Source organism: Balaenoptera acutorostrata, chromosome 4, assembly GCF_949987535.1.
Source record: "Balaenoptera acutorostrata chromosome 4, mBalAcu1.1, whole genome shotgun sequence".
NCBI lineage: Eukaryota > Metazoa > Chordata > Mammalia > Artiodactyla > Balaenopteridae > Balaenoptera > Balaenoptera acutorostrata.
The window spans coordinates 144106837-144119572 of NC_080067.1; the positions used below are offsets into that span (position 1 = coordinate 144106837).

Genomic DNA, 12736 nt, shown 5'->3' on the forward strand with positions numbered 1-12736 from the left:
GTGTATTTGGACAAGTTAATTTTCTCACTCTGGACTGGTGCTTATGGCGCCGCAATAATGAAAAACAGAAAGTGCGGTTACCGAACATGAAAGTTCGTGAGGGAAGAGTTGTTTGGTTTGTCGAAATTAATTTGTTCTTTCCATATATTTTGAGTGCCTAGCCTGCACAAGGCACTATTTGAAGCACTGAAATACAGCCTGATCTAAAGGCCAGTTTTTTGTGGGTAGAATTCATCTGGTTTATATATACAGATGCCCCTGAAATAGTAACTTCTGTTGCCAGAAGAATATAAGAAAAGTGATGTATTTAGAATTAGCTAATTGATTTGGCCTTTTAGGCAGCTTGGCCAATTGTGGAAGAGGTTAGCAATATTGTGTGACATGCCAAGACCATAGCACACACTCATTTATTGAGTGCAGAAAAAGATTGTTAGTCAAAATTACGTTCATATCCAATTTCATGCATGTCCTATATACATTTAATTTTTTTTTTTTTTGATTGTGGGATTTTGGTGTTTTAAGCGAGCATAATTACTCATGGAAAGATGTAGTCACTAGTCACATTTTTTCCAATGTTTGAAGTACCCGTGGAATTGTAAGTGGGCAAGTTAAAAAAAGCATATTTACAGTTTTGAACATAATTAATTTTAATAAATGCATATGTTTATTTTATTGGTATTTATTATGCATGACTCAATTATTTTGTCCAACAAATAGCCTAAAAATGATTCAACAAGAGGATAGACTAGAGACCTAAAATTAACAGGGAGCTCCTGGCCCAGAGCTGTGGTTCAGAGCATAGGCTTAGGTGGGAGACTGCCTCAGTTCTCATCTCTGTTATTTACTGGCTCTAGGACCTTGGTCAAGTAAACTTTACATCCGAGACTCAGATTTCTCATTTGTAAAATAGTGACAGGAACTTACGTTCCTTATTCTCATGAGATTGTTGAGAGGATTACATGAGAGAGTAAAAATCTGCATACTCAAAGCATAGTGTATAGCAAATATTTGCTGCTATAATTATTATTTTATTATTCACTACTTAAGTAATTCAGTTGTTTCTAACAATAGTTATACCTTCTATCAACTCTTGGGACAAAGGTAAAGAAGTATTTCACTGGTTCAGATTTCGTGAAACCTCACAGTGAGGCTACACTCCAGTAGTCCAAGAAGGGTCTTGCCAAGTACGTTACCTGCTTGAAAACAGTCAGGGTCTTAAAAAATAAAAAAAGGAAATACATTAAGGGAAACCTCTTTCATTACCTTAAATGCTTATAGCATTCATTTACATAAAAGTATTTGACATGCTTATTACTGATATTGTCTATTCATTAAATTAAGTCTCCAAGGACAGGTATAAGAACCAAATATTCTGTGAACCTAACTGTACCTGTTCATATTTAGAAAAATAAAACTATATATATTTAATAAATTAATTCAGATGATCTTATTGTCTTACTATATTTTCAGACAAATAGTTATAATCATTGAAGGTTTTTTTTCCCTTAAACCTTATTTGGAACTTTAAGAAGGAGAGGATCATGGGAAGAGGTAATAATTATTAACTTAATACAGTAATTCAGTGAATTTACCATCCGGATAACAACTTTTTAGAGTTTGAGTATAGATTCAGAAGAAACTAATGTTAATACCGGTTTAAGAGAAAGTGCAGGGTCGGAACAGTTCTCGGAGCTGAGTTGCTATTCCCAGGTTATAATCCTCAAATTTGGCTCAAATTTCCACTTCTTTCATAGAACAAAGAGAGAGAGAGAGAGAGTACCAGCTAGGTAACTGCTATGATCACACCATCTTTTCATGCCACAGGGATGGGGATTCTTTTCTGTTCTGTCCTTACAACCCTTCTGTCTTCTTTTTTTGTTACTGTGGGTTAACTTGGTTAATTTCCCAAGATTCCAGACATTTTTCTGAGGCCTTAGTATGATGTCTTTTCTGGCTCTCTGCCCCTCAGATTGACTGACCACAGTGCCTTTGGAAGGGGCTGCATCAGGGGCTTCTGGCTCAGTTGTTTTGCTGGTGTAAATGTCTGCAGGAGAGCTAGACAGGAGCCCAAGGATGACTAGCGGTAGTGACTGAAGGTACCTTGATGTCATTAATTGGTTTTGAGGATCTGTTGGTTGCAAGAAGCCCTTCTGGGAACTCCTTTGCTGAGGCTTGAGGAGTGGGGCGAGAACAGCCATCCAGGATCATTAGTGTGCTAGTTGCAGCATCCTGGGCGTATTTATGTTTGGAGGACGTTTGTTTCCTGCTTTAATCCCCCGTCTAGCAGGAAGCTCACAGTTGAACCCTGACTGCTTACTGGACGATGAAAGAGACATGGGTTAGTTTCGGGGTGGGAGTATGGTTGAAATGAGTTTTTTAAAAGAAAGTTTCATTAGCTTTAAGGTGTTCTCCGGAACTTATTTGTGGTCAGCTCCTAGTGTAATCATAGGTAGGGATATTGGTACTATGGCTTCACTTGTTTATTCAACAAATATTTATTAAATACCTACTGTGTTTCAGGCACTATGCCTGCTCTGTTTTAGGCAAAGGGAATACAACATTGAAGAAAAGAATCCCTGCCCCAAATGGAGTTTTCCTTGTAGTGGAAGGAGAAGGAGAAAAAACTAAAACCAGTAAATGAGTAAATGTATACCAGTATGTCAGGTGCTGAAAAGTGCTGCTGGCTGGGGGCACAGGGAATGTGGAGGGTGAGGTCGGATGTGTTAAGGTGGAGGGCATGTTTTACTCAGTCATGTGAAAGAAGTGAGTGAAGATTTCAGCCTCGCTTACAGGCAGGTGCTGGTCAGAGGGCAGGGTCTGGGGGTGTTAGGAACTGCAGTTCTGCAGCACCAAGCTCCATCTCTGCTCCATGAGCAGCTTGCTTCGTGGTGCCAACTGGGTCTTAAACTCCTGTATTAGGAAGCTGGAAAGGTAGGTTAGTCTTCATCTGCCTGTTGTGAACCAAGTCAGGCTTTAGGAATAATTTAGAAGACATTTTTCCTTAGGCTAACTGTATGGTGGAGAAGCCCTCTTGGGCAGCATCATGCATGTCTCCTGGACCAGGGGTATATCTGTAATCCTCTTGTTGAATTTGGGGAGCAAAATTGAAGGCTTGGTAACTGGGCATATTATCTTCTAATTTCGTTTATTTGTGCCAGTGGTTGTCTTCAGTGGATTCCGGATGAAAGAGATGACCGAGAGAGCATGTATATTATTCTAACGTAGATGTCTTTTTTTTTTTTTTAAATACGTATACACAGGTTACAGAAGAGGGAATTCATACCAGTACAGTATAGTTAAAGTGCTAGTCTTTTCTGTCTATTTAAGGTGATGCCTGATATTGTCATGTTACAGAGGCGGATGCCCCAAACCTTCCGTGATCCAGCTACTGCTCCCCTGAGAAAACTTTCTGTTGACTTGATCAAAACATATAAGCATATTAATGAGGTAAGACTATTGATTTGTTATAACAGCATCTATTTTGCAATAGAGCAGGGAAAAAAAAGTTATTTTGTAGCATATTTAAACATACTAAAATTATTTTTAACTCCCAAGGATTGTCATATTGATGATTATCATGAAGACTGGTAAGTTAGTGATTTATAGATAATAAAATTATAATTGTGTAAAACAAATAAGATATATTAACAAGGACTGCAAAAAGTTAAGATAATTGTGGATAACTTCCCCTCTTTTTAAAGTTATATTTAATATATGCTGAGTTGTCATTTCTATAATAACCTCGTCTCCAAAACTTCAGGGGAAAGGAAGGCAATAATGATAATATAAAAGTATGAAAATGTTACAGAATTTTGCTTAAATTTTTACATATCTGTTTCTACTTTTACCATGGATGTCAGGAAGCTCTGAGATGTATTTAATGCCCAGTTAACAGGCATTTGGTCTAGTCTATCTGATCTATCTATATTTATGTGGTTTAAAGTTTTCTTTTTAAATTAATATGTGTTCTTTTAATCTGTATCTTTTTCATTGTAAGATATCTGAAAGCCTTTTTGGTGGAAGTAAGTAGGATAAAAAACATGGACAGCCCTTTGAATTACTCACCTTTCAACTTGACTCTGCTTTCAAAAATTATTTTTCTGGTGTCTTAGACCTTTGCCTTGGTTGTTACTTGCTTCTAACCCCAACTCTAGCTCTGTAATGAGTTATTAAATGAGCTTTTTTGGAGAAGGGTGGACACGCCTGTGCTTTCTTTCCTCTTCCAGTGGGGCCCTACATCCTTTCACATTAAAGACTTATCTTCTACCAGCTTTAGAGCCATTTAACTAAAAAGATGTTCTTATGTGTGTATAAATTTTATAGCAGTTTGATGCTGTTTAATGCCAGTATTATATTATTGTGGCAATGTGGTAGGATAAAATTGAAGTGAACTCAATGAGGAACATTTCTAAATTGGATTTTGTATGCAATTTATATGTTATAAAAGAGGCACCAAACTAGCTTTTGATCATCTGAAAATATCTGATAAATTGTTGTTAACAATTGATTAATGTCAGTTTGTTAATATCTGATAAATCGTTAAGCTGTTAACAGTAGCTTTGTTAAAGCTTGTTTTTAACTGTTTTGCCACCTTGTAAACTAGTTTTTCTGATGTTGCTCTGTGCAGTGTAATTTATAATTTCCTCAAAGTTAGTTATCAATTACCTGGACTGTTGCCTAGTCCACCTATTATTTTTTTACTAGTCTTAGAAACTATTTTATAAGAAAAACAGATATAAGGAAAATAACTCAATCTGTGACCAGCCACAAGGTTTACGGCCTTTTGTGTGGGGGGAGGGGCATGGCTGTTTTTCATTAATATGTTATTACAGGCTTCAGAACTAGGCGTGTCTCAGGCCCTTTTTATATTAGCAACACATCAGTTCATATATTATACATTTAAACTTTCATTTTTAAAATCTTTTGCTTTAGGATCAAATATAAAATTGGGATTGACTAGAAGGGGGCATGATGGAACTCGAAATATAAGGAGGATGAAAATGTTCTTTATTTCGTTTAGCATATGTTGATTACATCAGCATATACATTTTCTCCAAAGTCCTTCATATTATACACCCTTTTTTTTTTGAATTTTATTTTTTTATACAGCAGGTTCTTATTAGTCATCCATTTTATACACATCAGTGTATACATGTCAATCCCAATCGCCCAATTCATCCCACCACCGCCGCCCCCCACCCCCCACCCGTCGCTTCCCCCCTTGGTGTCCATACGTTTGTTCTCTACATCTGTGTCTCAGTTTCTGCCCTGCAAACTGGTTCATCTGTACCATTTTTCTAGGTTCCACAAATATGCGTTAATATACAGTATTTGTTTTTCTCTTTCTGACTTACTTCACTCTGCGTGACAGTCTCTGGGTCCATCCACGTCCCTACAAATGACCCAATTTCGTTCCTTTTTATGGCTGAGTAATATTCCATTGTATATATGTGCCACGTCTTCTTTATCCATTCGTCTGTTGATGGGCATTTAGGTTGCTTCCATGACCTGGCTATTGTAAATAGTGCTGCAATGAACGTCGGGGTGTATGTGTCTTTTTGAATTATGGTTTTCTCTGGGTATATGCCCAGTAGTGGGATTGCTGGGTCATATGGTAATTCTAGTTTTAGTTTTTTAAGGAACCTCCATACTGTCCTCCATAGTGGCTGTATCAATTTACATTCCCACCAACAGCGCAAGAGGGTTCCCTTTTCTCCACACCCTCTCCAGCATTTGCTGTTTGTAGATTTTTCTGATGATGGCCATTTTGATGATGGTGGGAGGTGATATCTCACTGTGGTTTTGATTTGCATTTCTCTAAGATCTATACCATCTCACTGTATATAAATTATACCTTAGTTTAGACAATAAATATAAATCAGGTCCTGTTATTCTTCTTGAACGGGAGACTTTGGCGTGGTCCCTTAACATCTCCTATTTAAAAAATGTATAAACAGTGTAATTCTGAAGTGAATTTTACTGTAGATATTCTTCATTTGTTATATATCAGTGTTATTCTGTAACTCCAATAGCAGCTATAGAAAATTCTTTATTTCATTTTTGTGTGTGTTATAAAGAATAAAAATTCATCAGTTTCCTACTGATAGCAGACGTGTCTCGTATGTCCTCGATATATGGTGCCCTCACTGCTCCCCGTCCCCAGTGATTTTTAATTGCACAGCTAACACTGTATTTTCTCATTTCAGGTTTACTATGCAAAAAAGAAGCGAAGACACCAGCAGGGCCAGGGAGACGATTCTAGTCATAAGAAGGAGCGGAAGGTTTACAATGATGGTTATGATGATGATAACTATGATTATATCGTAAAAAACGGAGAGAAGTGGATGGATCGCTACGAAATTGACTCCTTGATAGGCAAAGGTTCCTTCGGACAGGTAATTTAGTGGAAGATGCTGAATTTCCTAAATTAGAAAGAACGTCTTAGTGAATCATGTTACTATATCCTTTTCTCAGTAGTACACTTTTGATATTTGTAAATAGATCTAAACAACGGATGTGTAAGTATTTGGATTATTATAGTTTTCTCTAAAGGTAAGAAAACTGCATCAGCTATAAAAACTCCATTAGACTTTTTAAAAAAAAAACTTTCTGTAGCTATCAAGTAGTTATTTTACTAATACTAAGTGGTCGATTTTAATCACTGATAGACAGTATTGCCTCTTTCATATGGGGTTTTTAGTCTCTGGATGGTTCTTCGTTATGTATGATAGAGATGATTACCTTCCTGTCTGATATTCCTCCTCAAAGAGAAAAAAATTACCGTTTTCAGCTGGCACAGCGGGTGTCCTCTCGCTTCTTTGGAGACTTGGGACACCAGGGGCTCTGCCCCAAGTTTGTCCTCAGCTCCTCTTCTAGCTCCATCAGGCCTCTAAGTGGGCAGAGGGTCTCCAGGGTCTCCTCTTAAGTCCTCACGGCATCAGCGTTGCTAATGTTGTGATTGGCATTGTTCCGATGGTGGGATTGTTCAGGCTGCTTCTACCCGGAAGAGTGAGGGAGGAACTCCAGTGGACCTGGTTTTTCTCTTCGTTCCTAGCCTCTTCTCTCCACCCACAGCTCTCTTCTCCTCACTTGCCCACCCTATCCCAGTACAAAGCACAAACCCTAACTACATTAGCCTCTTACATCAGCTGCGCCCAGACCAAGAGCTGTCAGACCTTCCTCCTTGCACTTTTAAAAAGCTTTTCTCAGGGGCTTCCCTGGTGGCGCAGTGGTTGAGAATCTGCCTGCCAATGCAGGGGACACGGGTTCGAGCCCTGGTCTGGGAAGATCCCACATGCCGCGGAGCAGCTGGGCCCGTGAGCCACAACTACTGAGCCTGCGCGTCTGGAGCCTGTGCTCCGCAACAAGAGAGGCCGCGATAGTGAGAGGCCCGCGCACCGTGATGAAGAGCGGCCCCCACTTGCCGCAACTAGAGAAAGCCCTCGCACAGAAACGAAGACCCAACACAGCCAAAAATAATTTTTAAAAAAGTAAATTAATTAATAAACACTTGACATATTAAAAAAAAAAAAAGCTTTTCTCTGGCTGTGGATCCCCCAGCTGTTCCCACGTATAAATCTCCCTATCTTATCTCATCAAATCACAGAGCCTTTTTGTTTGAGGTATGATTTACTGTTAATCCCAGCCTCCTTTGCCTTGTAGCTTTTGTGCTGCGAGTCAGTTACTATAATAACTTGTGATCCAAATACTTCTTTTGACTTGGACAATATTTGGATTTTGGAGGTTGTTTTTGTTTTTTCTAAAACTATGGAACCTGCATACTCTTACTTACTTGTTCCTGCCCTGAGAGAAAGCAAAGTATGCCTCTTTTCAACCTGTGAGGAAAAATTCATCATGTGTCAGTCTTAATCACGCTTAGGACAGAAAGTATACTACAGGCCATTAGCAGCTACAGCTCTAGACCCAGACAGATCAAGCTGTTAAACCTACAGGGAAATACGAACAAGCTTCTTAGAAGACCCCTAACTCTCGTGTGGCTCTACCGGGCCCTGGTGTCCCCTGTATAACATGTCTGCCCCTGTCCCATGATTTCACAGAATTTTTGTAATTACACGTAATGCAGGGCCTTTCCCCTTGATTTGTAACCTCTTTTTCTCCTGAGTCAGGGGAGTCTCAGTGTGTGGGGAGTCCCTCTTTAAGAAAGTATTACTTTTTGTCAGAAGCAGCTTCTGCTTCTCTTTCAGAGCTTTTTAAGGCAAGGCAGTTCTGAGGCCTACCTCTTAAGTAAGGCTATGAACACCCTGGATAGAGTGTCATCTCCACCTTCAAAATTACACTAACGTTTAGGCAGTTGCTCTCAACAGGACACTTTTCAAACTTCTGTGATGTCCACCATGAAAACTGTGGCTATACAGCCTGTTCTCTAAACTTAGTTTTCCTTAAATACTCAGTCTTTGAGCTCACTGTGATCTTTCCCCCTCCCCTTTAATTTTCTCATACTCTGATGCCTAAGAGCAAGTCAGCATAGTAAACCTGTGAAAACATAGGCCTATTTGACATCAAAATCCATTTTACCAGATCAGACTGACTGATGCCATTCTCCTAGGCTGAGGTGTGTCCAGGGTCAGGACCTGTCACTCACCAAATAAAGTCTTCCTTACCGACTTGGTCAGACTTCCTCTAAATTCTCTGCCAGATCCGTGTCAAAGAAGCGGCTCCTTCATTTCTTAAGCCAATGGTCATCAATCCTGATTGCACATTGAAATTTTCCATGAAATTTTCCAGGGAGCTTTGGGGATTGGGGGTGGGGTGGGGAGGGGAGGATGGATACTTAGGCTCCAACCAATTAAATCAGAATCTCTGTGACTGGATTCTGGGCATTGGTATTTTTGAAAACAGCCTACTGAATGTGTGATATTCAGGGTTGCAAATCATTGCTTTAGCATTGAGCAAGTTAACTATTTGCTAAGTCAGTAAATAGTTGAGTCCATGTTAGTGGCCTTTGTCCTGGAGACCATTAGGATCTGGGCACTGAACTGCAACTCTTGGTACAGTCAATATGGTCAGTGAAACAGAAGAATATCAGAAGCACTTGGTCAGATGTTTACATGGGTCGCCTCTGATTTAAAAGACAATAGATAGTATTTTTTTAGAATTGGGTGAAACCAGAGATACTGCACTTTTCATTCCAAGTTTGATTTCAGCTGAACGATTTATGATCTGTGATTGACAATAACCTTGACTGATGTGATCTTGGACCATGCGTTCCATTCTCTTCCTCTAATCCAGTGGTACTCAGCCAACACATTGGAATCACTTGGAGTTCTACCTGCAACTCTGTACTTTCTGAATATGCTAGAAAATGTATCTAAAACTATTATCTATTCAGACTATATGTAATATTATAAATATAATAATATTTAATCACTTATAGCAGTTTCTGATTTGTAGAGATATAGTTTTATCTGTATTTCCTAATTTTTGTATAAATTTATTAGTAGTGTGAAACTTGTTTTAAATGAGTAAAATTTTAAATGAGAGGTGTGCATGGTGATTTGCACATAAATGTTTCAGTTTTTTTAAAACTGAAAATCCCCTAATTATGACATTTTAAACTTTTTTCCTGGTTATTTGTTTTTGATATTTTTTCTATTGAATAAGTGTAAACTAATTCTTCTGGTATATGCCTAAGTTTTTATCTATGAAAATCTAAGTTAAATTTAGGAAGTTATCTACATTTTTCAGATGACTTACAACCTTTTAAGTATCTCACACATATGCTTGGGATTTAAACCAGGTTTTTCTCTTATTAAAAGAATAGTTAGAAGAATTGTTTTATAATGTTATTTAGTAAGAAAGGTAAAAAAACCCCAAAGCACTTGTCAAGATTCATAATTTATTTCTGAAGGAGGAAAATAGTTAATCTGATTTTAAGAAAGTTATCTATTTTGTGGATGTTTAGAAATACTGTAAGGATGCAAAAGAAATCCATTTGAAAAATGACTTAAAGTGACAATAAAGTAGTAAATGGATGCTATCGAATGGAAACGAACAGGATCTCTTTTAATTAGGAAGGTCAGAAAAAGGGTAATTAGATAAATGTACAATTAAGGTGAACTGTAAACTGTTGTTAAATTGTTCATTAATGAAATAGGTATCATTTATCTTTTTTCTCTTTTAGGTTGTAAAGGCATATGATCGTGTGGAGCAAGAATGGGTTGCCATTAAAATAATAAAGAACAAGAAGGCTTTTCTGAATCAAGCCCAGATAGAAGTGCGACTTCTTGAGCTCATGAACAAACATGACACTGAAATGAAATACTACATAGGTAAACAAACAAACAGGCAAACAAAGCAGTGTGCCCTAACCCAGACCACAAATTTGAGTTAATTGTTATTTTTGTATGAAAATATGTTGATTTTATCTTAAAATGATTGGGTAAAAATTCAGTTATTTCTGTTGGAGGGCATAGATTTATATGTTACTTGATCTGGCAGTAATATTTTAAATCTCTGGGAATGTGCATTCTAGGTGGTATATAGTATAAAAACAAATGGGAATAGTGTCTTTTTGGGTTTTTTTGTTTGTTTTTTGAAACAAGCGTCATTTGTTTGCTTTAATGGTGCATGTTTATCTAGAGAGTCCACTTTGTGTTAACTTTAACCATTTCTAATATAGCTCAGAAATTAGAAGTGAGCTAATATGTTGTTAATGGTTACAGAACCATTTTTGGAATGTCTGAGCCAAGATCTCAGGTTCTTCCTCGAGAAATAATAGCCAACACTTCTTGAACTCCTACCATATTCCTTGTGCTTTTCTTCCATCATCTGTAATCATAGCAGTCCTGAAAGGAAGGTGGTAAATCCTTATATTACAGGTAGTTTGTACAAAGAGTAACATACCCAAGGTCCTAGGGCTCTTGGAGCTAGGGTCTGAACCTACCTCTGCCTAACTCCAGAGCTTGTGTTTATTTCATTGTCATATGGTGTTTCTTCTGAATACAAAAAGAGGAGACAGAAGAATTATGAAAATAGTGAAGTCTAGGGCCAATTGATATATGGATAAAACATCTTCTGATTATACGTTCTTTAATACTATTCTTAATCAAATCTAAGACACCATAATTTTATGTGCCATCAAGAAACAAATTGCTGCCACCTGTAAAAACAAGATGATGTCAATTTTAAGATAGAGACCTTAGGATCAATTAATTACAGACTTTTTTATAGGCATGTATTATTAGCAACTCACATTCATAAATGCTAACTTTACCTGAAAAACATATGAGGTTAAGTTTTATTAGCAAACTCCTTTTTAAGAAATGAGGGGAGGGCTTCTCTGATGGCACAGTGGTTGAGAATCCGCCTGCCACTGCAGGGGACCCGGCTTCGAGCCCTGGTCTGGGAAGATCCCACATGCCGCGGAGCAGCTAAGCCCGTGCGCCAAAACTACTGAGCCTGTGCTCTAGAGCCCGTGAGTCACAACTACTGAGCCCGCATGCTGCAAGTGCTGAAGCACGTGCGCCTAGGGCCCGTGCTGTGCAGCAAGAGAAGCCACAGTAATGAGAAGCCCGTGCATCGCAACGAAGGGTAGCCCCTGCTCTCCACAACTAGAGAAATCCCGTGCGCCGCAACGAAGACCCAACACAGCCAAAAATAAATAAAATGAATAAATTTATTAAGAAAAAAAAAAGAAATGAAGGGAGGGCAGCATTATGGTTCTTTAGTCCCCCCAAAATAACAGAAACAAAAAAATTGATTTTTAAAGGTGTAAGGTTCACATATTTAGATTAGATTTCATTTATGAAACACCCTTCATTCCTCATTGTTGCAATAAAATGAGCTTATACTATTAATTTTTCTTCCTTAGTGCCTTCTCTGTAGATATCTGATATAACCCACAGTAATAACATTTGTATTTCAAGTCTTTTCACACTGCATGTTTCATACTGCATGTTTGCTGTTTACTTTCAGTTACAACTTAGTGTAAGGTGAGCACATTTCCATTCAAGGGGCTTAGGAGGCCAAGAAGGACATTCTAAGGATGCTTGACTTACAGTCTCTAAACATACCTCCCTTTTTCTTCTTTCTCACTCTTGTGTGTTTTATTTTGAATTTTTCTTAAGTAGTAGAGAAAATGTTGATAGCATTACTATAACAATTTATTTCTGCCTTGTTGAAAGAAAACACTAAATGTTAGCTACTTGGTTATGTTATAATAATGGCTGTCATTTTTATTTTTAATAAACTGACTTTAATGATCATTAATTGCATCAGTTATTACAGATATTCTTTTGGATGAGTTTTTTTTTTTTTTTAAGGTTCTTATTTAGGAAGAAGGTGAATTCATGCACAGTGTCTTAAGAAACTGAGTTTTCTATATTGGAAAGCAAGCAAAAAGAACTTTAGATTTAGACACAGCCATGGCAGTAGAGTTGATACGTTAAACTTAAGGTGTCTGGAAGTTGTATTGCTCTTTTATAACGTAAATAACTTAATTTTGAAGTGATTTGATCAATATAATTTAGTCTCATGAGTTGTATAGTCTTTAAGTCTTTAAACTTCTAAAAACTCTTACTTTTTTACCACATAGCATAATTTCTTATCTGGATTATTTGGTACCTGCCATGGTCTAGTTAAAAGAACATTCAGTTTAAGTGTAGAACAAAGTCTTGCCAACCGTCCGTTCTCCTCAAAGTTCAGTTTAAAAAAACTGAACGTATATACTTGTGTTTGAGCTTTCTTTGACAATGTCTTTAGTGCTCAGCACATTATA

At 37.6% G+C, this 12736-nt stretch overlaps 1 protein-coding gene and 1 long non-coding RNA gene across 6 annotated transcripts in view; one reads left to right on the forward strand and one right to left on the reverse strand.

The window, feature by feature from the left end:
* The window catches only part of DYRK1A (dual specificity tyrosine phosphorylation regulated kinase 1A), a 144701-nt gene that overhangs the window by 106991 nt on the left and 24974 nt on the right, over positions 1-12736 (forward strand). For 4 of the 5 annotated variants that reach the window (XM_057545388.1, XM_057545387.1, XM_057545386.1 and 1 more), the window contains 3 exons: positions 3328-3447; positions 6207-6395; positions 10142-10289. In XM_057545388.1, coding sequence (XP_057401371.1) covers positions 3328-3447; positions 6207-6395; positions 10142-10289 — 457 coding nt within the window. The remainder of the gene's footprint in view (positions 1-3327; positions 3448-6206; positions 6396-10141; positions 10290-12736) is intronic. The other variant, XM_007183765.3, reaches the window with a different exon arrangement.
* LOC103012894 (uncharacterized) lies at positions 6336-8740 on the reverse strand. The gene is made up of 4 exons (XR_451127.2): positions 8622-8740; positions 7793-7835; positions 6782-6996; positions 6336-6422 (listed from the first exon to the last, which is right to left on the reverse strand). It is a non-coding gene; the product is annotated as an uncharacterized LOC103012894 (long non-coding RNA).